Genomic DNA, 26,565 nt, shown 5'->3' with positions numbered 1-26,565 from the left:
ATCTGAAGGTCCTTGTTTGAAGTCATGAGCTTGATTTTTCTTGAGGCTTTGCATGACCAAGCCACGCTCATGAGTCCTGAAAGGATCCGCAAGAATAAGGATGTGAAAGCTGTTGTTGTTATATTCAATAATAAACAGCCGTGGAAAAGTACTCGCATTCTGTACTCGGGCAAAAGTGCAGATACTTGAGTTTAAAAAACAAAACAAAACTAGTATAAGTACAAGTATCGATTCAACTCAGAAATAGGGAGTTTGCAATTGATAAAAAAATTAAATTTCCAAAATTCTATATTAGCATTGGAATTAATGGTATCGGCATTGTACTTGTGAGTACTCATCGATACCGATACCACTATTTTAATGCAGTATCGGCACCTCTGCCAGTAGCAGTATCGGTATCGGAACAACACTAATATATATATATATATAAAATTAGAAAATCTGATTGTGACCGGATCATCAGTTGTGCTCATGTGAGAAAACCTGACATGTCCTGCGTGAGCACAACAAGGCCACATAACAGAAAATGCGAATGATTAAAAGTGAAAGAATGCACTTGACTTGTATTTGTTTTTGCTCTTCCAAACCTCAAGATCTGGATGACTTTACATACTCTACATGTTTTTCATCATCTGCCAAGGTTAAAAGAAAGCAATAAGCCTATTTTGACTGTTTTCCTCTTTGGGGGGCAGTCAGGGCTTTGTTGCTGTGGGTGTTTTTTTTTTGTTTTTTGCTGGGAGGATGTGTGTGGAAGTGAAACTTTCAGGCCAAAGTTCGAGTAGTTCCTGAGGCGCTGTGATGCTTCAACTTGAAACGCGGCCTTCTCCATCCCATGACTACTTGACGCGCGTCAAGTCGTCAAATGTTTCCGCCTTCTTCAGAGGAGGCTGCCTTCATATGGCTTAAATACCACGGCGGGGATGCACATCTCTGAGTGGACATCATGAAGCTCTACGCACTGCTCACCTTTGGGATCCTGCTTGCCGTCGTTGGCGGTAAGACACTTTCTTGTTCAACACTTCATTTCAAAACAGGAAAAACGCTGGTTTCCTTCTGCATTACGTTAGCTTCATGGAATACTCTAAATCAGGGGTGGCCAAGTTCGGTTTTCTGTTTTCCATGTTTCTCTCCACTAACACACCCGATTCATGATCAGGATCGTTATCAGGCTTCTGCAAAGCTTGCTGATTAGCTGATCATTAGGAGGGAGACATGGAAAACAGGCTGGATATGGGCTCTCGAGGACCGAACTTGGCTACCCCTGCTCTAAATTGTCCATGCCTGTGAGAGTCAATGTTTTTTTTTTTTAAGTTTAGAAACACATGGACAAAATTGGTGGCCGTTAGTGGTGTGTACGACACAAAACATGGACCGTAGGAATGAAGGAGAGTTACTTATTATTTTCTTCCATTAACAAATAGGCAGCAACAATTTTGTCCATTTGCGTCTGTACCCTGTGATTGACTGACCATCAATCCAGGATAAACCTCTAAACCCTAAAACATCTCAGTAAAAAAAATAAAATAAAATAACACAACTAGGGGTCAAAAATTGACCGATCCTCTACTTGGGTCTATTTCACGCAACTTTGAGTCAAAAAATGGGTCTTCCAGTATAAAACAACTCATAAATATTAGTCAAATAAAAAAATTGGGTCATTTGTATAAAACAACCCAGAAAGTTGGGTCAATTGACCCATAAAATGGATCGTTCCATTTTTGATTAGTAATTGGGTTACTTTTGACCCAACTGTATTTAGAGTCTACTCTCACCCAAAAGTTAGCCAGGATAGGCTCTAACTTTACCCCAAACCCAATGAGGAAAAGCAGTATTGAAAGTTATTGACGGGATTTTTTTTTTTTTCTTCTTTCGACCTCCACGCCAGGCATGCCACCTATCAACCGAAACTACAACACACACTGCCGATGCCTGCGGATGGAGACCAGGATCATCCCGCCGGACAGTTTGCGGAGCATCAAGCTGGTCCCTGAGGGCCCGCATTGCACGCAGACGGAGATCATGTGAGTAATCCTTCACACATCAGCCCTTCAAAGCAGCACAAAGTACAAACTACGGTAATTGTGGGAGCTCCACAAGGGACTAACCTGGGCTTCCTTTACATTTAAAACTGTTGTTGTATATAAATGTTTAAGGGTGGGGTGGGAATCGTAACATCCCAATCTGAAAATAGTTGGGTAAAAAATAACCCAATTTGGGTCAAAAATGGACCAACCCAACTTTAGTTAATTCACCCAAAAAGTTGGATCAAATTAATTTAATAGCCCACAAAACAGCCCTAAAATTGGATGTTGTGTGGGTTATTCATTTGACCCAACTTTTTGATGTATTTAGCCCATAAAGTTGGGTCAAATGAATCACCAACAAATTAATCATTTGGGTTGTTTTTGGGTTATTCATTTGACCCAACTTTTTGGGTTTGTTGATGAACCCAAATGAATTAAGTCAAAAGTGAACCAAACCAACTTTTTGAGGTATTTAGCCCCAAATGCTAGGTCAAATGAAATTAATAATCTAGAAATCAACCCAATTGTTGTTGTGGGTTATTCATCACACTTCGACGCTGTCCATCTTTCTGAGCAGAGCCATCCTGGTGAGTGCCGAGCGGGTCTGCCTGGACCCTCAGTCGTCGTGGGTGAAGAAGCTGATCCACTTTGTCCTGGAGAAGCAGCTCCGTCAGCGGGCCGGGCCGCGTTCCCGGAGTCTGGCATGAGTGTCGTCTTCTTTTTGTAAATATTTACGCTACTTATAAAAAGTTAGGGCCATTTAGCTCTCAGGTGAAATTTCACCCAAAAAGCTCCATTGTGTATCGGTCATTCACATTTTGTGCTAGCCATAATTCAGATGAGAAAATGTTCGGATCATAGAATTTTTATAAAGCAGCAGTTGTACATGAATTTAAAAAAAACAAAACACTTTTCCAATTTGTTTTCATTTGCATCAAGTGTTAACTCTCGCATGTGCTGTGGCCGTGCTGTGCGACCTCATAACCCTTCCCCCGGGGGAAGCACTTGTCCAGAGCGTGTGTCCAGCTGCCCGTGTCGCACACGGCCATCAAGATGTCAAAGACTTGATTGATGGCCAGGATCTTGGAGTGGAAGTTCTTACTGTTGGCTGTCTTTTGCATGTATTGGTCAATAGGAAGCCTCGCCGCGTGGACGCCCGCTTCTTTGGCCCTGCAGAGGCTCAGCGTCTGCACACAAGTTATTGCATTTCAAATAAATAACGCAAACTAGAAACGAAAAACATTTTCGCTCACTGATTTACAAACAAAAAACAAATTGAATTGGAAAAAAAAAAAAAAAAAAAAGTCAACCTTTTGCACGCTTTCGTCCACAAGCCCTCCGAGGACGTACACCTTGTCTTGGTCCACTCGTTCCAAAGCTGAAAGGGACACATGCAGGTCTTGAGTGGGGTTGTCTCGTGCTTCCGACTTTACCACTGACCGACCGGCGGACAACCTTCTTCAGCATCAGGTGAGAGGTAGATGATGTTTTCTGGAGGGAAAATGTCCAGACAGCTTTGCTCTGTTCTTTCCATCTGTGATAAGCAAAAGACTCAAGTCACCAATTTTCATACTTAAAAGGTAATCAAAGACTCCATTTGCACTTGAGATTAACGAGACTTGACTCAAGATTTGTCAAGTTATGTAGCTGAAATCTGACTGTTTACAGTTTAAAAAGCATTTTCAACAAAGTCAGCCAATTGTATTGCTTTTCAGTTATTTTTGGTGGAGAGCGCAAAAACCTTGCAACATACCAGTCTACTCTGATGCAGAGTCAAAAATGAAGGTTTGTGATTGCCTATAGTGATGGTGCCAAAGCACTACTTTGGTCTAAATGAAGCTCCTCAACTCACTTTCACGTTCCCCGGCACTAAGACTCCACCAGATGGCGGCAACGAAAGACAGACATAAGTACTAAATCTAATTCCATCTGTCACGTCAAAGCTACATTAACGTCACAGTTTAGCTAATTGATAGCTTGTCAGTCATGAACTAAACTTCTTGCTCGTTATGTGTTTGCAATAATAAAGAGGCGCAATTGCTAATGTGCAAATATATTGTAACTTAATAAGATTGTATGACTTACTCCTTATTTAAGCAAAGTTCTAACTCGATTGAGCGAAGTCATTACTTGACTTGCATGTTTTGTTTTGTTTTTTCCCCAGAGCAAACTTGGGGTTGCTTGAAATGTCATGGTTAAAACTGAAGCCGTATGTATGATTGTGACCTCTTCTCTGTGATGGCGACTGACCGTGTAGTTGAGGAAGCCGGCGTTCATTCGCACGCACTCTGCCAGGAGGCGACTGTCCTCCCCAAGGCTCGTCAGAAACAAGTGGAAGGGTTTGCTGGCCCTTTTGTTGGATCCATACAGCCGCCGCAACTGAGCTGCCAGCCGGCTGGTCTCCTGCAGAACAACACGTGCAACGGTGTCAAGCAAATGTTTCGAGCAGGGGTTATCAAACTGTTACTTAAGGGGCCATTACGGCCGGTAATTCATAGCTTTGAGTGTGCGCAAAACAAGATTGATCGGCGTTAGGATTATGATGCAGCCAATGGAATAATTTTTGTCCCTGCCTGAAGGTTTAGAGGGTGGTGCGTACCTTGTCAGACATGCGGTGGCTCATGCTGAGGTCAATGCACACTTTTAGGCCACTGAAGCGAGCCTCAGCCAAACGTTCTTTGGTGACAGCCTTCATGATCCGCTTGCTGAGCTGAGGATGCGCCATGTCTTCTTCTTTTCATACACACATAGTCGTTAAGAGAGGAAATGTACAATGTTATTTCCCGCAGTCTTTACCCGAGTGCCGATTGAGCTTCCTCCTCAATTTCTCCTCCTTTCTTTTGCTCTTCCTGGCTGCCAGCTTTCTCTCCCAGTGGCGCTGCTTCCTCAACACGTTCTTCTGATACACCACAACACACAAGCTTCTATCATTAAAATATAATAATGAGATGATTGGCATAGATAAGCTAGAACAGTCAGTGTTGTGATAATTTGGTTGCTATATAAACTGCTTCCACATGCGCTGGATTGTTCATCAATCAAAATTAAGTTATCTTTATTTACATAGCACTTTCAAACAGCTTGAGCTGTCACAAAGCGCTTTACAGAAACAGCATAATACATTAACAGCAATACAATCACAACAAACTCAGATTTAGACTTGTGTATTCACTCATGCATTGAAGCACTGGCGAATCAGCATACAGGAAGATTACTGTAGTCGGTGTGGTGTCAAACTTACTGAAAAAGGGTCATGCTCTCTTTCGGGTTTGCCCTGCAGCACCTCCTCCTCCAGCACGTCGATTTGAAGCAGCTCTATCATCTCCAAAACGCTTGCGTGCTCTTCACTCGACTCTGATACAATCGCCGTCATTTTGGCGTACTAGACTAATAATAAACAATTGATAAACAAGTAGCATATATATTAGTCGTACCCTACTGTATGTCGAGTTTGACAGCTCACAAAAATAAATACAAAAGTGAAGGAAAACTAGCCAAAGCCGACAATGCTTTCTTCAAGTATTGTTATTGTCGCAAGTATATGACGTCACACGCAAACTCTTGGCCAATCAAGGCTCATTTTTAAAAGCTCTCAGCAATGATTTTACGCGTTTTTAAAAATGTAACGTGGGTTTAAAGATGCAGATACTGATTTTGTGTTTTTTTTTTTAAATGTTATATCGTGTTGTTACGAACGCGCACTATCGCGTACGCATATAAAGGTATTTGTTCTAGTGTGTTTGCCGTAGTTGGCGACCCAAGCTGGCGGGATCTTCTGCGCATGCGCGTCACCGATAGCGTCTTGACACTGTTATGTCCAATGAGAGACCGGAATATTTAAAAGTGATGTTAAAAAAAAAAGTCGGCGTTTCTGAGTTGTTGTCTCTCAAAAGAGCTACTTTAGAAGCCCGTGCACCTCGGACTCCACACTTGGGGGAATTCCTTCTCACATGGCGTGAGCCTGTAGCCTTTTGTTTTGCTGACTGTTCGGACTTCGAGAGGACATGCTGGCGACACCATCGAGCGCGTAAGAAAATTGCTTAAAAAAGCAAAATACATGTAAATGTACACATAATGGAGCAGGGCATGAGAAAAACATTTTCATGTGGATGGACAAATGGCGCTTAGTTTTTGACACACAAGGAATATAGTAAGTAGAAAAATGATATTAATAAATGTCTGTAGGTGAAAATTCCAAGTCGTCCATATAATGAAAATAATATGGCACAATTAATTAATTAAAATTTGGAACAAAATTGATTTTTATCAACTTTTTTTTTTATGTCTGTCCGGAGAAGCATTGAGAAATTGGTCAGATGTTGTTTATCGATGTTGCAAAGTGTAAAATCGTGTCATTTCAGTGACCCGGAACCAGAATGGCTGGACAACCTCCAGAATATTCGCCAGCTGTTCTATTTGGAGCTGAGCGAGGGAGAAGAAGAGGTGGTGGCGGCCTGAAGCACACAGGCTAGGGGTGGGCGATATGGTAAGAATGTCATATCACGATTCTTTAACAATAAATTCACGATCTCGATTTTATCATCACTCTTTTTTTTTTCTTTTTTTTTTTCTCCATATATTTCGACTAATCTTCATTTCTGAACATTTTTGTAAAATATAAAACATTTAAAATGTATATAAAACCCTAAAAGAAAAAAAAACATAGACATCTAAATTGAAATAGTGCAGTTTTTTTTGTTTGTTTGTTTTTTAATCAAATCAATCAAATAGTGCAATGAATGTAAACATAAATGGTAATGAACAGCCTCGGTTACTTTAGTTACAGTGCCAATGGTGTATGAACTTAACACCACAATAGAAATGTAAAATGTTTTTTCGTCAATAAAATATCGACAAAAACAGTTTGAGATCGTCAACACTTAACGATCCTTAACGATCTAATATCGTCATATCGCCCACCCCTAACACAGGCTCATGTCACGAGGAGAAAACGGCGTGAGTTCCGGAATCAAGGCGTCGCAAGGAAGGATTCAATGTCATCGGCATCCATCTCGAAGACGCAGCTCAAAACAGTGTGCGTCTACGTCAACCCGAAACCTCTCGGCAGCTCGGGTGTGCTCCCTCTCTTGGAGACTTTGCTGGGGGTGGTGCATCGACCACGTCGGCTGGATGGCGCCGTTGTCGGACAGGGGGGAAGACTGACGGTGGACAGGCTGACTCCCGGCGGCCTGGCCAGCAAGTGCGGCCGCATCGTAATCGGTGAGGTGAAATTGTGCACTGTTGCCCGAACATTTCCTCAGACCTGTTGACTTTGCTCTGCCTCTTAGGCGACGTACTTGTTGCCGTGGATGACGTGGACGTGAACACTGAGAACATCGAGCAAGTTCTGGCGTGCATTGTGGGACTAACTAAGGTGTGACGTTAAGTTAACCCACAACTACTTTTTAGCATGCTCAATGCTGCATTAGACTCCCTGCAGTGGAAGCCGGAAGTCACTTAGTGGACTGATGAAAGCAAAATTAGAGATGAGGAGCCCATGCTTAGTTAGCACTCTACAAATTTTCAATATTTGGTCAAGTTTTTCTTTTTATTTATCTTGTGGTGTTTTTCAAGTTTCATTTTGGACTGAAAAGTGTTTGCATATTGTTTGTTGAACAGTAGCTCCTCCTCTTTTAGGTGAGGTTGACCGTGGCGACAAGTACGAGCGCCGCTGGGCTGGCTCGTGCGGTCAAGGCCTGCATACCTGTGGTGCCGCTTGGGAAGGATGCATCCGAACCGCAGATGTCTGTCAGCCATGTCCCACACGCGCTCATGTACCTGTCACTAAAAATGGACGCCGAGTCGCCGCAGGACAAGGTCCAATTCGGGGTCTGTCCGGTGCCATTAGGCGTGCCGGCATGTTTGTAAAAAGACGTCCGTCTCCGCTCTGGTGTGCGCAGGAAGAGATCTTGTACCAGTACCCGGTGTCAGAGGCGGCCGCCCGGCTCAAGGCAGCCAGAGGAATTTTCTTGACGCTGTGTGACATGCTAGACAGTGTCACAGGAGGTCACGTCGTGAGGTACTGAATGCCGCGGTACCTTTTGACGGTTCACTCGACATGATGCACGCTTGACTGTTCCTTTAGTTCAACGCTGATGCTGGATGAGCATCTGGTGCATGTGGGCTACTGGAAGGAAGACGACGCTCTGCTGGTGCTTGGACTTCCTGCTGAGAGGTACACGGACGCTGCGGGAGGGCTTAAATATTGAGAAAATTCATTGCGGTCGGATGGCGGATTCATTTATATTTATTTATGAGGACTTAATGAAAAAGATACTCAGTTCAAAGCTCGAGAGGAGGAGGAACTGACTGATACAATTTACTATGCACTCTGAAAAAAAATCCCCTCATCACCCTCTTTTTATTTGGTTTCCACGCCCCTAGTTGCATAGGTGTTCCAAACCTAATAATGCTAATGCAAATCATAGTTGGAACACAGTGTACTTCTTTTTATATTTGTATGTGCATGTGAGTGGAAGATTGCTGAGTACACGTGTGGTCAAGTTTGCAATCATTTCTTAACAGAAAACAGGCGGCCTCAGCAGACTGGCTCTACACATTCTGCTGCGTTAAATGTTCTGGTTCTAGAGCTTCTTGAATCATTTTCTGTTCAGATAACATATAGCTAGGCTATGTGAATGTGAGTGTGGAGCAGAGCAAAGCATTCTTCATTGGAGCAAATGTATGATAACTTACATTTACAATTATTCCTACAAATCGTAATATTGAGCGGGGAGGATTGAATCGCAATTCCTTTAGATGTCAATTTCCGTTGGCACTCTGGGGATGAGCGGCTCTGAAGATTTCCAAATTTCCTACCAGGGTTCCTTTGCTGTGCCTGCAGTCGGTGGTGGGCGACGCCGTGCGGACGTTGCGAGTCATGTACGGATCCTTGGGCAGGTCGGTCAGGCATCAAAGCGACAAGCGGTTGACACGTCTTTCAGCCGTGCGTTTTACCCGTGTGCCTCCGCAGGGCCTTTGGCAGGACAGAGCACTTGCCACAGCTGGACCGGTTCTTCGGCTTGTTGTTCCTGCGTCTCATCCAGCCGTCGGATTCCCCCTCGGCGCCGCCCCCCGACATCTCTGGGAGTGTCTTCCTGGACGGGCTGCCGGCTGTGCAGTGGCTCACGCTGCCTGTACAAGTCAAAGTCAGTGATAAAATCACCTTTGCCCATTGAAATGCATTTAAAGCGTTACAGCCCCCACGTGCTGTGCCACATGAAAAAACTAATACATAAATCTCTACCTCATCACGGGCATAGCCATATCCTTTATGGCACTTTTCTTTTTTCAAAATAACACAAACACATTTAATATATTGAGAGAAAACAGAAGAAATAAATTAGACAAAAATATTGTACAACAGTGTACTGGTCCTTGTATGCGTTTACAGTAAACATTTTTTTTTTTTTTGCAAACTAACAAATTTACCATCACAGAATGTACATCAATAATCTTGCCCACAGATGTACAGTGTTAAATGAACCTCGCATTTTGTTGGCACAAAAAGCAGGATTCAAGAGGATTTCACATTCAGTAATCTTCAGCAAAAAACTAAATACTTCCTATAGGGCTGCTCAAAGAAAATATTCATCCTGATTAATTTGGTAATATTTGAAATCACTATTAGGACAATCATTTGGTTTTTGGTACAAAACAATAAATTGTTTAAACATGTAAAAAAGTATTAAGGCAAAAAAAATATTATTTGAAACACTATAATCATGCATGTTCCTTTTGAACCAGACGAGTTATTAAATTTGTCATTTTAAAATAAAAAGATGCAAATATATAAATTTATATAACTCAAAATTAGTATTAATAATCTTTTATTTTTGTTTACGATTATGCCGATTTTGGAGTTTTATGAATTTAATTGTCATTGAATTTTTTTATTTTTTTTTGTCATGTTATTGCTTCAGTATGGATATCAAGATATTTTCTGGAAGTCTAAATTTTGACATTGTGTTCAAATTGATAATTTGGAAGGAATGTTGTCTTCACAGACGGACGTGGATTCTCTTCTCACTGACTTCGAGGCCTCTGATTTTGGAGAACAGGTGAGCCGAGGCCCGGTTTGCATTTTCTAGATGTCCCTCTCGGATCTACACTTGACCTTATCCTTTTTTTCACCGGTCAGTCAGAGGACTTCTTTGGCATGAGGCGTCTCTACGGAATCCGGGGCTCTTGTCTCTTCTACAAGGTGAGTGGACATGTCCGTCGTGAAACTCTCTTGCAAATTGGCATTTACAGGGCCCTAGACTAATCTCTGATAAGGGAAGCACAATAAGGATCTGTGAAAAGTGGGAATGTTGTCGCCAACAGTCCTGCTTGATCGCCAACCATCTTCCCAAAGAGGACCTGCTGGACGTGTGTCTGTACATGCAGCACGACGATCTGCTGCCCGTGGCGTCCCGCCAACGGGTGGGCCGTCTGATCATCTGGCGGGAGATCTTTCCCCAGCGGCCCCTTCCAGGACGTCACTTCCTCCTCATCGTGGGCCTGGTAAGAACAAAAATGTTTTCTCTCAGTGGGCGTCATTCACTTAGAAATGCGTCCGATTGTTCGAATTCTTCGCTCAAGTTGAATAGAGACACAAAATGGGTAACATTTGCCACTTTGCCGTCTTTTGACAAAAATAACTATTGAACCCACAGGTCTGTCCAGTGACAGGATTAATTTTAGCTAATACTATTTATTCTACAAGGTGTGAACATATAGCTTTTGTCATGGAAGCAAGGCAAATTACCATTTGTTTCGATTCATAGACATACCGGATGAAGGGGGGGCAATTGTATTCAGCAGAGTTGTGAGTTCGACAGTTTGACAATTTTGTGGGAATTGACCGAGGTCAGAAATCCTAGGGCTGGACTAAAACTAATACTGAAACGAATGAAAATTAAACTAAAACGAAGCGTTTATTAACTAACTAAAACTTATAAGACCAGAACCACCGTGAAATCTAATTAAAACGAAATAAATTTACAAAACAAAACCCAAACGACTAGGGGTGTTAAAAAAAATCGATTCGGCGATATGTCGCGATACTACATCGCGCGATTCTCGAATCGATTAAAAAAATCGATTTTTTATTTTTTTATTTTTTTTATTTTATTTATTTATTTGTTTTAAGAGCTCAGAATTGTTCATTCGGTCGTCTTACCGATTCAACGTCTTATCATCATTGGCTTTTTTTTTTTTTTTTTTTTTTTTTTTTTTGTGTGTGTGAATCGATTTTTTAACTTCCATTTTTAATGGAAAAATATTCAACAAAACGTCTGACTTCGGGTTAGGATTCACACCTTGAGCATGGAAGAATGTTATATGAACGGAACATTAAGCCTTAATATTTTATTTTAATGCTGTTCAAACATGAAACAGATTACAACCTCTATAAGACTGAAATTTCAGATAAATAAATAATACATTTTCATATAAATCTTACACTCTACAAGCTTACTGATTAGTATTTTCTAAATTTGAATGAAAAAAATCGCAACAATCGACTTATAAATTCGTATCGGGATTAATCGGTATTGAATCGAATCGTGACCTGTGAATCGTGATTCGAATCGAATCGTCAGGTACTAGGCAATTCACACCCCTACAAACGACATAAAAACTAACTAAAATTCAAAACTATAATAACCCTGCTATTACTCGAAAAAAAAAAAATGTTTGTGTCTCTTATCAGAGGTGCTGGATGCAGTGTGTGCTGCTGGAGGCCGGAGGCCACACGGCGCATTGTGACGCACCTCCGGGACCCGACTGCGTTTATGTGGATCAGGTACGCTTGCGTTGCTCGCTGGATTTGCGACAGAACCCTAACCACGTCACGACCTCAGGCGACGGCCACACTGCTACGATTGGAGGGCCTGAAGGGGGTCATAGAACACCGTCTGAGCGACACCCTCGCTCCAGACCTGTTCCGTGCCGACCGGGGCCGTCCAGGTGGTCTGTTTGAGGAGAAAGCCCGAGACTGGGGGGGCGAGGGGCTTACGGACGCCGGCCCAGGTTCTCCAGCCAAGATCCCGGGTGGGTGTCAGGACTCGGCCGATGCGAGTCGAGACATCTTGAAGGTAACTACGACGTCAAAGTGTTGGGAGTAAGTCGTCGCTGAGTAATCGACCGATACTGGCTATTTTCAAATCAGCAAACATCGACAGATTTTTTTTTTTTTTTGCCAATTCTTCTTTTTGTACAGTACATGCCTTTTTTTTCAGTCATGAAATGAGTCAACACCTTCATGTGAGGTTCATCAGTCGTACTAGGCTGCGAGTATACTAGCTGAAAAATATTCTAGCATAAAGTGACGTGACCTGGTGACAACTGGTACAGCCACCAAACTCAACTTTTGCCATTTCCACACAATGATGTATATATTTTTAAACATCTGTTTAAAGACAAATATAAAACAAGTGTTTTTGAGAAGTATAAGGAGGAAGAAGGGCTTGGTAAATAGTTGTGGAAGTAATGGTTATATTATAATGGTGACAATATGAATAATAATAATTTTTATTACTCTTGTTGTCATTATTTTATTATTAGGATTGCTGTTATGTAAAAGTCAAATAATATATTATTTATTACAAATAAATGTATTGATCCTCATTCAGTCTAATAATATAGCAGGTAGCCTAATAGTAAACTATGTTGAGCAAAATTTACAAATTTAAAAAAAATATATTTTGATGTTGAAATAGAGATTAAAATCAATCAATCAACTTTATTTATATAGCACCTTTCATACATTCAAAATGCAACTCAAAGTGCTGGACATCCATAATACAATTAAAAAAAAAAAGAACCCCCCCACCCACACACACAAAGTCTGCACTTCAATTCCATTGTAGTTGTTTCCGTTTAAATCCAATGTGGTGGCATGCAGAGCCACCAATCGTGAAAATTGCGTCACTGTCCAAATACTTTTTGGGCCAAACTGTACTGGTATGTCTAATTTACGACCAAAGATTGGGTTGATGACTGTCTTACCTTATTGTGTTTTGCTTGTTTCTTGTTTGCTTCAATTGCTTTCCCCCCCCCCTTATTTTATTTTTTTGCCATTTACAAGTTTTGGAAAATTCTAACAGCAATGCAGACTTATCAAAATTTGACTTTCAAGGGTAGACCGAGTTGAAAGATGTTCACTTTTGGCTTGTTGCACTTTTTCCTCCATCAGACCCCGTGGATGAAGCACTCGAACCCGTTCGACCTCGGCACACTGATGAAGACTCTGAGTAGGAGGGGCCCGGACGAGATGTCCAACGCCACAAAGTTTGTGTGCCCTCGCTTTTTTTCTTGCAAATGTTCACAACCTGAGCTGAAGCGTCGGGTCTGATTGCATGTGCGACAGACTGAGCACCGCTGCCGAGAACTTCTTGTTCCACTACGTGCTCATGGAAACCGCCCAGGGGATCTTTATCTCGCCCACGTCAACGGAGGAGGCTCATCTCGCCGGATCCATTCACCCGTTGCTCATTGGCAACTTTTACCGATGCTGCCTGTCCATTCGGGCACTGTTCAAAGAGAACATGCCTGTGCAAGTAAGCGTAAAAAAACAAAACGGAATTAAGCCATGAATATTTAAATCGCAAACTGTTCAATCAAACCACAACATTTTGTCTCACCGTAGTGTTAGCTAACGGGCATTAGCTTAGATCAGGGGTGTCCAAACCTTTTCATTTGAGGGCCACATACGGAAAATCAGAAGGCCGCAAGTGCCACATAATGTTATGAAGAGAAATTGTGTTTTGTCCTAAAAATTGTACAAATAATTTATTTGTGCTTTTTCATATTTAGAAAAATCCTACCGTATATGAACCAATTTATTTGTAATATGGCAGTAGGGTTATTATAGTTTTGGAATTTTTCATTTTAGTTAGTTTTTAGGGTGGTTCTCTTAGTTTTTATTAGCTTAGTTCTTTAAAAAAAAATGCTTAGTTTTAGTTTAGTTTGTTAGTTTTAGTATTAGCTTTTTTTTCAAAAGGGTATTACTTGTGCGCAACATTTAAAAAACAGCATGGTAGTGATGTCATCTTTTGGTACTTTTCTATTGGCTGCTGCTAGATGACGTCACTTCTATGTGACATACTTTCAAACGTCATTATTCCGGTTTATATCCAAATAAATCTACTAAAAAAAAAATCAGCCCCAAAGGTTCATGCATTCAATTAATTCATTCATTCAAGTCATCTTTATTTATATAGCGCTTTCAAACAGCCTTAGCAGTTGTCATAGCAACTCATCTAACTCCATCTCGAGAGAATTAAAGGTTGCGTATGCTTTCTCCTTCTCGTTCTCCCTTCAGGGCCAGCGGCCGGCGGAGAGGCCTCGGGGTCTGGGCCCAGTCAAAGAGCACGGAGTTGCGTTCCAGTGTGTAGCTGAAAACTGGACAGAGCAGAGCAAACCTGCTCCCACCCTGACGTACTGGGTCATCGGGTACGTCCGCCCCAAGGTTGGAAGACTCGCAAGTCCACGGTGTTGCTCACGTTTGCACCTTGTGCCGCTTTCTTCTTTTTATTCCTCTAGGCGGTTGCTGCTGGAGCCAGTTCCTCAAGAGTTGTACGTGTGTTTTCACGACTCGGTATCGGCGCTTCCTGTGGAGATGGCCTTCAAGCTCTCCTTCGCTTTGGCCACTTGATGGAACAGCTGACCTCCAAAGTCTGTTTTCGCCCCAAAGACTTTTGTTGCCAAAATAGGATGCAAGTAAAACCATTGAAAGAAGCACTCTGGTGGACTTGGAAGAAAAAAAAAAAAAGAACCAGAGTGAACATTTATACACAATGTTGAATTACCTTTATTAGGGATGGGCGAGTACTGATACCAGGTATCAGTATCGGGCCAATACCAGGCCATATTTCAAGATAACGACAGACGCCGATACTTTTCAATCAGGACCTAAAAGCTGACGTGGTTATTTTGCATTTATTGACTGCTACAGGGGGCTCCAATAAGAGAGCACACTTGAAGCATTTTTGTATTGAATTCTTCACTTAACTGTATTCCTTAAAAAGTTGTACAACCACATTTTGATTGGGACTTGTTTTCTGGCCACTGGATTATTATTATTTTTTATATTATCCATCCATGTAATTCATTTTATGACGTGCTCTATAATTCTGATATATAGGTAATTTTTTAAAACAATTATCATTGTTTTGTGGAAATTTTATGGATCATAAGTACTAGTGTTGTTCCGATACCGATACTGGTATCGGCAGAGGCGCCGATACTGCATTAAAACAGTGGTATCGGTGAATACTCACAAATAACATGCCGATACCATTAATTCCAACGCTAATATAGGACGTTGGATGCATGTTGTGTCTTGCTCGTGCCCGACATTCACTGATACGTGATATGTTCACTGCATGCCGATCTAAGATATCCTATTGGTCCTTGAATGCTCTGAACCAATGGCAGAATAGCTTTTTCATATTGAGAAAAAACAAAACAAAAACATAGGTATCTGCATCGGCCGATACTGCAAATCTGGGTATCGGAATAGGTATCGGGGGCCAAAAAACGATACAGTACTAATTAAAACATGGCTCCGAACAATTACATGATTATTAACATAGTTGTCGATTAATTTGATAAACGATGACTTGTCAATTGATTAACTTTGATGGCTCTAATAAGTTCTAATGGTATTGGCACTTGGTATTGGAGAGTACTGAAGATCGAAGTATTCCTATCAGTATCAGTCAAAAAAAAAGTGGTATCGAACATCCCTAATCTTTGTGTTAGTTTTACACTTTACAGTAAATTCCAGCCAGCTTGACGATTGACAATCTTCTGATGTCAAAGTGATGTTATCCGGTTGTCCATGTAAGTCCTCTCAAAAAACTGCATGTTCCTCTTGTAGCACTGCAGGCTGCACAGAGGGACGCCCGTTTTGGAGCAGCTGTATTTCTTGGGGTTGGAACAGCCGCTCACGCCGCATCTCACGGCGGGCGGAGGCGGCCGGGGGGGCGACGCGGCCGAGGGGGCGGGGACGCTGGCGGGGAAGGAGATGGTCACGCCTCGGGCCGAGTCGCTGTAGCGGATGCTGGGACACTGGCTGGCCTTGGACTTCTTCTCTCGCGTGCTTTTCATCTTGGCCTTGCTGGTCTTGGTGAGTCTCTCGATAGTCTGGTTCTTGTTCTCCTCCGCCTTCTTGGCCGCCTGCAAGCGCCGCTTGCGAGCGCGCTCTTCCCGCTTCTGCATCATCTCGGCGGTCATTTCCTTCTCCTTGTAGCCCATGGGCAGCTCCAGGAGGGGCTGGATTTGCTGCTTGTGGAGGAGCGCTTTCTGAAAGGCACAAAGTGTCTCGTCAGCAAAAACGTGGATTCCGCCTCCGCCTCATCTTCCTCACCTGTCGGGCCGTGAGCAGAGACTCGTCGACTTCCTTCTTCAGCTCGCCGTTGTCGTCGAGCTCGCCCTTCTCCAGAGCGTCCAGCCACCTCTCCTCTTCATCCACGGGCACAACTATCATGGAGTCCGAGTCCATGTCGGGCAGAGGAGACGTGGCCATGTTGCTGTCTTCATCTGAGATGGGCAGGAAAGTAAGTAGAAAGGGGCACGTGCTCAAGACACCCATTACCACAATTATTCACACAATTAAGAAAAACTAGTAAATGTGCGCACCAGACCTTAATATTTTTGGTTTTTGAGTGACGTAAACTCAAAATAACTATTTCCTGCTTGAAAACATTCATCTCAGGCAGCATTTATGTAGTATGGTATAGCCACATGACGGATCGACAAGGTAGTAAAAATCTGATATGCCATCCTTCAAGTTGTGAGTAGCAACATTTTTATTGAGTCACAGGAGTGCCAAAATTAATAGGAAATACAAACACAATCCATAAAAGAAACATCAATCAATAAAAGAGAACATTTAAAAAAACAAAACAGTTGTATAAATACATCCAATAAAAGAGAATATTTACTAATGCAGACATAAAAAGGCATTCAATAAAACAGAACATTTATTTATTTTTTTATTAATTTTGGCACTTCTGTGAGTCATAGGAGTGCCAAAATTAATAAAAATAAATGTTCTATTTTATTGAATGTCTTTATATGTCTGCTTTTGTAAATGTTCTTTTTGGGGATTGCGTTTGTACTTCCTATTAATTTTGGCACTCCCGTGACTCTACAGAGTGCCAAAATTAATAAAATAAAATAAAATAAATGTTCTGTTTTATTGAATGCTTATGTATGTCTACATTAGTAAATATTCTTTTTCTCTTTTATTGACTGTCTTTATATAATTTCTTTTGTAAATGTCTCTTATTAATTGATGTCTCTTTTATGGATTGTCTTTGTATTTCCTATTAATTTTGTGACTCCATATATTTTGTATTATAAAAGTAACTGTGGTCTGATTACTTGAGTGTAAAAGGTAAGTGAGCTTTGTCAAAACGCTGACTTAGGTTGTCCTCTGCTAGTGCAATAAGGTGCTTCTTTCCATATGATTCGATTTGTGGCGTTCACTGTATTCGTTCTCACCAAGCCAGGCCCTGTACTGCTCCAGAGGCACCGAAGGCTCATCGTCATCCTCTTCTTCATCGTCGTCATCCTCGTCCTCCTCCTCATCGTCATTGTCGTCATCATCATCCACAATCGTCAGTGGCGAGGGAGGACAAGCCACACCAGGGTGCACGGTGAAAGTAGGAACACTTGGGGCAATTGAAACGGCAGTGAGACAGAAATTGAACAGAAAGCGAGCATCACGTGTGGCTGACAGCCTCACCTCTTTGTCCCCAGCGTCTGCCCTCCCAGCTTGATCTTGAGTCGCAGCTGTGGGGGCGGGCGAGGGGCGACGACGGGCTCAGGGATCTCCGCGAGGCCGTGATGCTTCCTCTTGTGCCTCTTGTGTTTTTTGTGCTTATGCTTGTGCATGCCGTGCAGCCCCACGCGACCTTCGCCTGCAAAGTGAAAATACATTGAAAGACGGATTTGATCAAATACATAATTAAAAAAAATCCTTAAAGGTTTAAAATGTGCTAGATATATACAATATTCTCACCAAGGCAAATACTTACATAGAAATCTGGACGGAACCGCGTCTTTCCTTTTCCCCATTGAAATCACTCCAGTTTATTACATGACAGCAAACGCACTAGGTTGAAAAAAAGTACCGCGTCAACCGGCAAGTGTTATTTTAGTGACCATAAAAGTGGGATTTAGCGGCCACGATACGTTCACTAATCGCATTTGTTAGCACAAGCTAATGCTTCAAACAACATGCATCTTCATCTACTTCCGGCTATTACGTCAACTTGACGCCCACTGCCCTCTACTGGCAGCGGGGTGTATATCAACGCTTTAAACGTAACTTGTAAGCAATGTCTTGTCATGCCTTTCTAGGTGTAACTTGTAGTTGATGACGTTTTTGAAATATATACGCGACGAAATGGAGGACTACGGAGCCCTTAAGGTGACATGGTAGAAAAAAACAACAACTTTGCGTTCTCTCGCAAAGATTGCGAACGCAAAGTTGTTTTTGTCGCCTATCATGTCACCTTCGGTGCGCCGTAAACACTTCCGGGTCACCTTCCATCTGACCAAAAGTGATGTGTAAACAAAGCAGTGGGAAAATACATGCTCCTGTAGTGATTAGAACATAATTCACCCACGGAACGTTGGGACGAAGTTATGCTATTTTCACTACACTCCATCCTAGGCGCTTTGGGGAAGCTTTCCCACTGCTTTGTTTCATGTTTACAAACGTTCCATCCTCGTCGCCTTTGGTCATTTTTTTTCTACCATGTCACCTTAGGGGCTCCGTAGAATAGAAGACCTCGTGGGACTTGTGTTTTTTTTTTTTTTTTAGTATACCTGGCGGCCGGCCGGTCTTAGAAGTGCGCAATTGAATGACGTCATAACAATGCGTCAATATTGACATTTCCATTCGTTTCAAACTGAGCTTTTCATTTATTATGAGGATTATTACAGGAGTTGTTCAGTTGTAGCGGTTTCAAAAAGTTTGGCCAAATTATAAGGCACACGTGACTGGAGTGCGTGTGAGTGCTTTGTAGAGGAAGTCCTACAAGGAAAGATGAATTACGCTCGATTCCTCACGGCTGTCAGTTCAGCAAGGAAGCCGTCGCCCATCAGGATGCTGAGTGAGTGTGGAAGGGGAACACTTTTAATGTACATGGAACATATTCACAACGCATTCTCCACTTTTAAATGATTATTTGGCCTCAAAATGCTTCAGTATACACTTCATACTGACAACATGAAACTTATGTACCTACCGGTAAGTAGCCTATCAAATCGGCGGTCATTTCCTTCTCTTTGTAGCCCCTCCTTATAGGAGGTCTGCAAATTACTCAATGACTTCTTTATGCACTTTTGATATTCAATGTCAGGACTTTTATCACGCTGTGGATACGTGTTTTTTTTTTGGTACACCATGTAAAATAAATTATTTGATAAGGAATTGCTTGAACAAGTTATAAGGCCCAGAAAGTGTCAAATGTTCAGTGACACATAGCATGAAAATAAGTAACTACTTATATACTAGTAATGTTTTGTTAAAAGGCTTAAGTAAATGAAGTAAGAAATTAAGGTAAAGCGCTGTGAGTGCTTTTCAGGTGCACAATTTGTCCTGCTCTCACCTGCTGGTGTGTTCTGCGTGTAAAGCTGAGCTGCAGCAGCGCTCGCCCCCATCGCTGATTTCACTGGCCGCAGGGGCGCCCAACCCCGACACGTTCCCCTTCCAGTCGGCCGTCATCAAGGTCAAGAATGGCCCGGCGGTCTCCTTTGACGAGGTGGCCATGAAAAGGGCTCTCCAGTACTCCGCCTCCAGTGGGTAAGACCATGTGACAGCTTCCAATTCACCCAGATTGGCTCAATGTTATTTTTTTACCCATATTTGGTGATGTTTTACAGCAGTTTTAAGGATGTGTAGACAGAAATGTTTTAGCCAAATTGGCAAAAAAATAACACATCTAAAAAAATCTATCTCACACCCCCCAAACTCAGTCACCAAAAACCTCTTATACACCAAAAAAAAACCTCTTACACACTAACAGAGAGCTTTTTGGGTGAGTATAGTGAAACGTTTTTGACAGCTCATCGAAGCATGTAACCTCGACGCAGAATCCCTGAGCTGCTGACGTGGATGAAGAACTTGCAGAAGAACCTCCACGACCCCCCAACAGCTTCCTATGGTCCCGAGAAGGGACAGATGGACATGTGCGTGACCACAGGCAGCCAGGAAGGACTCTGCAAGGTGCGTCTCCATTTTTCTGGTTTCTCCAACTGCCGCCTTTTCATCTTCCGTGTTCTTTGGCAGGTGTTTGAGATGCTGGTCAGCCCGGGAGACGTCGTCCTGCTGGACTCGCCCACCTACCCCGGAACGCTGGCGGTGGTAAGACCCCATCGGCTGCTTGCAAAAACTCTGGCAAACTCAACCTCTGGCGCCTAATGCAGCTCCAGCCGCTGGGTTGCAACATCGTCAACGTCCCCAGCGATCAGCACGGCATGATACCGGTAGCCCTCAAGGAGGTCTTGTCCCGTTGGGACCCATCAGATGTTGGCAGGCCCAAGGTCGTCTACACCATTCCCAATGGGGGGAACCCCACCGGGGCGTCCATGACCGCGCAGAGGAAGAAGGAAGTCTACCAGGTGCCGTTTAACACACAATAAATCTTGTATGAGCAAGAAGCCTACAAAAGGACAGTCGAAACTACGAAAAGCGTGACGAGCGGACCATTCCGTCATTGTGCACAGCTGGCGAAGATGTACGACATGCTCATCATCGAGGACGACCCCTACTACTTTCTGCAGTTTGACAAGCCCTGGGCGCCCACCTTCCTCTCCATGGACGTGGACGGCCGCGTCATCAGAACCGACTCTTTTTCCAAGATCCTGTCTTCGGGGTAATCCTCATCCTAATCCCTTGTCACATCGTCCGCCATCCTGCCGCTAACGTTTTATCTCTTTGTCTCCTTCAGTTTGAGGATCGGCTTCGTGACTGGGCCCAAGCCGCTGGTGGAGCGGCTGGTGCTTCACGTCCAGGCCTCCACCATGCACACCAGCACCTTCGCGCAGGTCAGAGCAATTCGGCGCTCACTCACTCGCATCTACAACGGCAACATTTTCAATTAGCGGGGAATAAAAGTCACATGTTTCGTTACTCATTTTTAGATTTATTTATATAAGGTTAATGCTCTGAAGCCATTATCAACACTCCTTTCATATGTTCTTTTTGACATTTTCATGCACGCCAGCATCGTCTCTTTCTTGGTAGCTAATATTTGGTATTTTTTTTAGAAATCTAAAAAAAAAAAAAAAAAACAACAACCAGAAATCAGAATGCCAGCTCAATCCCCAAAGTGTCAAAAATAATAATAGTAATGTGTTTTTAAGGCTGGGGTCTGCAACCTGCGGCACGGGAGCCACATGTGGCTTTTTAGTCCATCTCCTGTGGCGGGAAGTGGGAGAGGAAGAAAAAAAAAAAGAATCAGTAGAAATTTTGATTTTTTTTTTTTTTAACATATTTATTTTTAGATAAAATATTTCAATGAATTAATGATTTAGATTTAAAAATAACTAAATGTTAAAAAAAATTGTCATCCAATTTTTTAAGTTGTCAGAAAATGAGAGATGAAAGGTAGACAAAAAGTTTTTAAAAGTATCTAAAAAAATTGCCATAAAATATCCATGAAATTGTCAGAGAAATTAATAAATAAAAGGCAAAAAAGAAAACATTCAAAAAGTAACCATAAAATATCCAAAAACAAAAGACCAAAGGTAGATAAATACCATAACATTTATTTGGAAATGCCAAAAACGTCACAAAATCGACTTAAAAAGGGCAGAAAAGAAAACGGTCAAGAAGTAACCATAAAATGTCCACAACATTTCTACAAATGTCAGACAATTGATAGCAAAAACGGCAAGAAAAAAAAAAAGCTATAAAATATCCAAAAAGGAAGAAGCGAACGGCTCCAGACAGATTTTTTTTTTTTTGTCATTTATTTGACCTAAAATGACTCTTTTAGCAGTAAAGTTTGCTGACCCTTGTTTTAGGGGATGCAATGTTGATATTATTACGGTATAAACCTCACAAAATTGTGGAGAGGTCGGCGATATAAAAAAAGTTCAGGATGCTGTTAAAAAAAAAAATCCCACAAGATTTTGGTTTTGTACATAAGAAAAGAATCCATATTGGCCACTCGCCGCCATCTTGAATGAGTGTGTCAACAGCGTGTAGTTGACAATCCTGTGTTGGACTGACCGTCCTCAACATCAATGGCACCCTTCTTCCTGCACAGCTCCTGGTGTCGCAACTGTTGCACAGCTGGGGCCACGATGGCTTTCTTCAGCACATAGACGGGTATGTTGTCCCCGCAGCTTTGGAAAAGATAAATATTTGAAGGCATCCGTTTTTTTGCTTCTTGCCACAGCGTGATCGAGTTCTACAGGAATCAGCGGGACGCCATGATCAGCTCCGCTCACAAGTGGCTCACAGGTGCACTCTGTATGCTTCAAGAAACACATTTTTTATCTGAATGATTCTGAGCTGTTTTTTTTTTTTTTGCACATCATGTCAGATTTGGCTAAATGGCAGACCCCGTCGGCAGGGATGTTTCTGTGGATGGAGCTGATGGGCATCCGTGACAGCCGGAAGCTAATCATGGAGAAGGCCTTGGAGAAGGAGGTCGGTAGAGCAGCGCGGCTGCCTGAACATGTGGCGTGTCTTTACGTATGTCCCGCTTTGAAAAGGTGCTGCTGGTCCCAGGAGGCGTGTTCATGATCAACAGCAGCGAGCCGTGTCCTTACGTCAGGGCGGCCTTTTCGCTGTCCACGCCTGAACAGATTGACGAAGTATGGAAACCTATGCTGCCTAGAACACACATAGAAAACACTGACTCTCTTCATTTCTCTTCCAACAGGCCTTCAGACGTCTTGCCAGTCTCATCACAGAGGCTTTATGATTTGGCATCTACCATTTTGGAAAATAATGGGCAGGAATTGCTTTTTTTAAGTCAATATTGCAATTGAGATTTTATATGCCATTATTTTTTTCAAGTACTCTTGTGTATTTTTCAATAAAACACCAATAAATTATTCTTTATTACAATATCAGCTATATATAAAGACACTATTAACCTTTGACATCAATTACAGTTGTTAACTTACCATGACAATAGAGCAAAACGTTTCAAATAAATGGGGCGTAATGTGAAATTCACAAGGCATTCTATAAATAAAATATACATTGTCATATGATTTTCAAGTGGGGAAGCTGCAAACAAAATCAATATTTGAGAAGAAGGAAAATGCGTTTTCTAGTCTTTTGAAGCGCGTAATATTTGAGAGGGGCAGCATGATTACATAACTATAGTTACAGTTGCTATGATGATTCACTTTACAAGTGATGCCCCATACATATCGTCTTGTTTAATTTAAAGCATTGCATATTGTATATCACATAGTCAACCCATTTTATAAAAAAGAAAACCGTTTTATTTGTGGCTTTTTGGTCTCTCTTTCGGTCATTGGATATTGCCAAATATTTACAAACGGAAAATAAAAATGGGAAAATGACTTGTTTGATTTTGAAAATAGAAACACCAAAAGTGAAATACAGCTCGAATGTAATTACAGCACGAGACACAAATGGACAAAACGGCTTGTGTATTTTTGTTTCGTATTCCTGGAAGTTGTCAGCGACAGTATTTCTCATACTGGCCAGGAGATGGCGACAGTGTGACATTCATCTCCAGTCGAAAGAAACAAATAATATAAAAATGTATATATATTTTTCTTTTTTAAATAAAACAGCTGAACCACAACAAGCACTGATTTTCATTAGTTAATCCTGATTAAGGTTTTATTACTGGTTTGTTTGTTGTCTTTCTTTCTTTATAAGAGGGGTACCGACAATTTTCTCCATAGTACACATGCTGACTGCATGTGGTATCGTAATTATGATAAATATGCTACCACATGTCGAGTAGAAAACTGCACGTGAACGACCCCCCCAACCCCCAACCCCCTTTTCGACTGGACAACTGACAACTGGGAATTTATTTTTATACCCGAGTTTCCGAGAGCGGAGGGCGCCGAAGGATTTGTGAATGGCAAGAAATATTAACACTTATAAGAGCGTTATCATCCGCTAGGAGGTTGTTTTAGAATCTCCACAATTACGTACATACACAATTCAATGTCCTGTCCTTTACAACTCATTATTTGCCGTAATTGTTCGGTTTTACGAGCAAAGAGTGCATCGGCTGCTAAGTGTAGTTTTTAGCTACAAAAAAAAAAAAAACATGAACAGAATTCGGTCGTAATTAGGAGTTTCCGAGTGCTAAAGTCCATCTTTCCCATAGCACGTAAAGGCAGGGTAGCGTTGGGAGAATTTTGGATGTTGACGCCAGACAGACGCCACGCTGTCGCCATCGCCCGGTCAATCTGAGAAATGCTGTATTTTAAATTAAAGCTGTATTTAAATTTTGGTGTTTCTATTTTGAAAATGAGTTGTTTTTATATTTTGAATTTTGGTTTCCAAACGTAATATCCAATGAGCAAAAGAGACACGGACCCTTTACAGCAGCTTCTCTTTTAATGAAACATTTGCTAACAACAACAAACAAAAAGCTTTTCTCCATATACTTTTTTAGGTCAAATATTTTCTGAATGACACTTTTACGATGATTTTGTAGTCACTTTTTTTTTCAAGGCACAGGAAAATTCCACTTTTAAGCAGGAGAAATTGCATTCTTTATCAAAATGGTTCAACAGAAAGTTCTAGAATGTAATAATAAAAAAAAAGTGGAATTCGGCATCAGCCGCTGACGAAGACAAGTCTGGCAGTGTACGCTACATCTGCGAGGTACAGCAGGAAGTTGAGGCCGGTGAGGACCGCCACGGTGATCAGGCTGGACTTGTTGCCGCCTCTGGCCCCGTAGCTCTTGCTGAACTGGAAGATGGGCCAGATGATGGTGGCCGTCAGGTACATGACGGCCGCCAAGAGGCCAAATGCCGTCAAGAAGCGGGGGAAGGGGACAGGCAGGTAGCCGGTGCACTCGCCCACGCACATCACCACCACGATCATGGAGAGGATGAAGCAGATGCAGTAGACCGCCATGCACCACTGGAGCGCGGCGTGACGCTCGTACGCCACGGGCTCGCTGACCAGGATGAAGATGACGCACGCCACGAACGTCTGGCACACCTTCAACAAGCCCGGCGCTGTGGCCATGTAGCCCGTCACCTCGCCGGGCCGCGCTCTGGTCAGGCTCACCTCTGCCATGTAGGCCACCACCGCCATGCAGGAGAAGACGGTGGAGGCCACGCGGTGGTCGCGCATCTCGGTGTTGTAAGCCTGGTCCCTCAGGAAGTAGAGCGGGAAGATGACGGAGGCGGAGAGGCAGAGGAGGGCGGCGTAGCATGCCGCGGTGACGGGGAAGTTGGACCAGGACACGGGCATGCGTGCCTGCAGGCCCAGCAGCTCCACCAGCAGTATGACGGCGGTGGCGGAGAAGCTGAAGGCCCAGCAGAAGATGCACCAGGCGGCCATGCCGCCGTGGGGCAGCGACGCACCATGCGCCGCCACGCTAAAAGCCACGCAGGTGAACAGCAGGGCCGCCACACGCACCAACAGCAGCCGGGACCAGCCGAGCACAATCAGGGGCATGATGGGATGTCAGAGGGGCGGAGCTTGATTCGATTTAATCAACTGTAGGGGAGGGGAGACAGGTCATGATGAATTGTGTTCTCAACACAAACTGTCAGATCATATGCACATATTCTTTATCCTCTAAACATTTACTATTTATCTTGCTCATAGTCATGATATTAACTGGCCAAAAACAGCTGCTTTGTATTTGTTTACAAACTTGGCGCATGTGGCTGTTCCACTTCTTGCCATTTAATTATACAATTGCCCCTGCATTTGGCAGGTACCAGCTTTAGGATAGTTTTGAATAGAAATCAAGTAATGTGGCAAGTTTTCACACACCTCTTAAAATGATATCTAGTCCCCGGGGACAACCCACAACACGCTGGAGACTGATTATGTCTCTCGGCTGCCCTTGGAGCGTCTTGGGATACCTTCGGAGAAGCTGGCTGGGGAGGGGGAAGTCTGGGCTGCCTTGTTGAACCTGACCTCGGACAAGCTGTAGTTAATGGATGGATAGACAATTAGTTCATTTCATACCATTTTTCCTTTGTTCAATAACCATATAAAAGCAAAAACATGTATTCTAAGAGCTTTTCTTTAAAATGCACCTCACCTAACTGAACCCCCCCACACACACACTCACGCCCTTCCTGTGCAAGCATGCAGGGGAAGTTGCTGTTACCCTGCCAGCAGCTGATAGATGACAGGAAGTGGCAAGACTACCCAAAAAAGTTGCACGTGTGCGTGAAAGAGAGACAGTTAAGCAGAGGAAGCAGAAAAAACAAATCCGTAAATGCAGCTTACCTAAATCCTCTGCTGATATCGACTGCGTTCCTCAAAGTCTGATTCTGGCAGGCACGCCCCCTTGACCCCCGTCTTCCCCGACGCCCCATCAGACCATGTTTGGTC

The 26,565-nt window shown here is 42.7% G+C and overlaps 6 protein-coding genes across 9 annotated transcripts; 3 read left to right on the top strand and 3 right to left on the bottom strand.

The window, feature by feature from the left end:
- Nucleotides 1-82: 82 nt before the first annotated feature.
- LOC144004362 (interleukin-8-like) lies at nucleotides 83-2,937 on the top strand. Its single transcript, XM_077501575.1, has 3 exons — nucleotides 83-995; nucleotides 1,886-2,021; nucleotides 2,602-2,937. Exons 1-3 carry the CDS (start codon nucleotides 944-946, stop codon nucleotides 2,729-2,731), a joined length of 318 nt encoding a protein of 105 aa, XP_077357701.1. The 5' UTR covers nucleotides 83-943; the 3' UTR covers nucleotides 2,732-2,937.
- On the bottom strand, nucleotides 2,874-5,722 carry trmt10b (tRNA methyltransferase 10B). 2 transcript variants are annotated; one of them, XM_077501574.1, is made up of 7 exons: nucleotides 5,266-5,722; nucleotides 4,821-4,923; nucleotides 4,624-4,754; nucleotides 4,275-4,427; nucleotides 3,480-3,558; nucleotides 3,335-3,402; nucleotides 2,874-3,211 (listed from the first exon to the last, which is right to left on the bottom strand). In XM_077501574.1, exons 1-7 carry the CDS (start codon nucleotides 5,395-5,397, stop codon nucleotides 2,966-2,968), a joined length of 912 nt encoding a protein of 303 aa, XP_077357700.1. In that variant the 5' UTR covers nucleotides 5,398-5,722; the 3' UTR covers nucleotides 2,874-2,965. The 2 variants fall into 2 exon arrangements, with proteins under 2 accessions (XP_077357700.1, XP_077357699.1); XM_077501573.1 differs by having other exon boundaries at nucleotides 4,624-4,757; nucleotides 5,266-5,721.
- Nucleotides 5,723-5,766: 44 nt separating this feature from the next.
- Nucleotides 5,767-15,050, top strand: intu (inturned planar cell polarity protein). 2 transcript variants are annotated; one of them, XM_077501563.1, is made up of 18 exons: nucleotides 5,768-6,051; nucleotides 6,386-6,510; nucleotides 6,956-7,244; nucleotides 7,313-7,398; nucleotides 7,662-7,841; nucleotides 7,925-8,043; nucleotides 8,110-8,199; nucleotides 8,847-8,924; nucleotides 8,998-9,172; nucleotides 10,031-10,084; nucleotides 10,165-10,227; nucleotides 10,350-10,529; nucleotides 11,719-11,811; nucleotides 11,870-12,103; nucleotides 13,204-13,298; nucleotides 13,378-13,567; nucleotides 14,332-14,462; nucleotides 14,553-15,050. In XM_077501563.1, exons 2-18 carry the CDS (start codon nucleotides 6,508-6,510, stop codon nucleotides 14,662-14,664), a joined length of 2,172 nt encoding a protein of 723 aa, XP_077357689.1. In that variant the 5' UTR covers nucleotides 5,768-6,051; nucleotides 6,386-6,507; the 3' UTR covers nucleotides 14,665-15,050. The 2 variants fall into 2 exon arrangements, with proteins under 2 accessions (XP_077357688.1, XP_077357689.1); XM_077501562.1 differs by having other exon boundaries at nucleotides 5,767-6,051; nucleotides 14,332-15,050.
- ino80b (INO80 complex subunit B) lies at nucleotides 14,203-18,523 on the bottom strand. The gene is made up of 5 exons (XM_077501571.1): nucleotides 18,056-18,523; nucleotides 17,764-17,938; nucleotides 17,520-17,689; nucleotides 16,381-16,553; nucleotides 14,203-16,316 (listed from the first exon to the last, which is right to left on the bottom strand). The coding sequence occupies exons 1-5, from the start codon at nucleotides 18,093-18,095 to the stop codon at nucleotides 15,828-15,830; spliced, it is 1,047 nt and encodes a 348-aa protein (XP_077357697.1). The 5' UTR covers nucleotides 18,096-18,523; the 3' UTR covers nucleotides 14,203-15,827.
- aadat (aminoadipate aminotransferase) lies at nucleotides 17,544-23,109 on the top strand. The gene is made up of 12 exons (XM_077501570.1): nucleotides 17,544-19,138; nucleotides 19,662-19,830; nucleotides 20,121-20,253; nucleotides 20,317-20,391; nucleotides 20,454-20,648; nucleotides 20,754-20,902; nucleotides 20,978-21,074; nucleotides 22,301-22,362; nucleotides 22,433-22,497; nucleotides 22,580-22,686; nucleotides 22,752-22,853; nucleotides 22,922-23,109. The coding sequence occupies exons 1-12, from the start codon at nucleotides 19,072-19,074 to the stop codon at nucleotides 22,961-22,963; spliced, it is 1,263 nt and encodes a 420-aa protein (XP_077357696.1). The 5' UTR covers nucleotides 17,544-19,071; the 3' UTR covers nucleotides 22,964-23,109.
- Nucleotides 23,110-24,578: 1,469 nt separating this feature from the next.
- Nucleotides 24,579-26,530, bottom strand: LOC144003445 (myeloid-associated differentiation marker homolog). 2 transcript variants are annotated; one of them, XM_077499694.1, is made up of 3 exons: nucleotides 26,461-26,530; nucleotides 25,996-26,152; nucleotides 24,579-25,713 (listed from the first exon to the last, which is right to left on the bottom strand). In XM_077499694.1, exon 3 carries the CDS (start codon nucleotides 25,669-25,671, stop codon nucleotides 24,820-24,822), a length of 852 nt encoding a protein of 283 aa, XP_077355820.1. In that variant the 5' UTR covers nucleotides 25,672-25,713; nucleotides 25,996-26,152; nucleotides 26,461-26,530; the 3' UTR covers nucleotides 24,579-24,819. The 2 variants fall into 2 exon arrangements, with proteins under 2 accessions (XP_077355820.1, XP_077355821.1); XM_077499695.1 differs by lacking the exon at nucleotides 26,461-26,530 and adding an exon at nucleotides 26,270-26,436.
- Between the last annotated feature and the right edge of the window lie 35 nt (nucleotides 26,531-26,565).

The sequence above is a fragment of the Festucalex cinctus genome, chromosome 16, assembly GCF_051991245.1.
Source record: "Festucalex cinctus isolate MCC-2025b chromosome 16, RoL_Fcin_1.0, whole genome shotgun sequence".
Lineage (NCBI taxonomy): Eukaryota > Metazoa > Chordata > Actinopteri > Syngnathiformes > Syngnathidae > Festucalex > Festucalex cinctus.
Note: the sequence above shows the minus strand (reverse complement) of the source record. Positions and strands in the feature narration are given on the sequence as shown.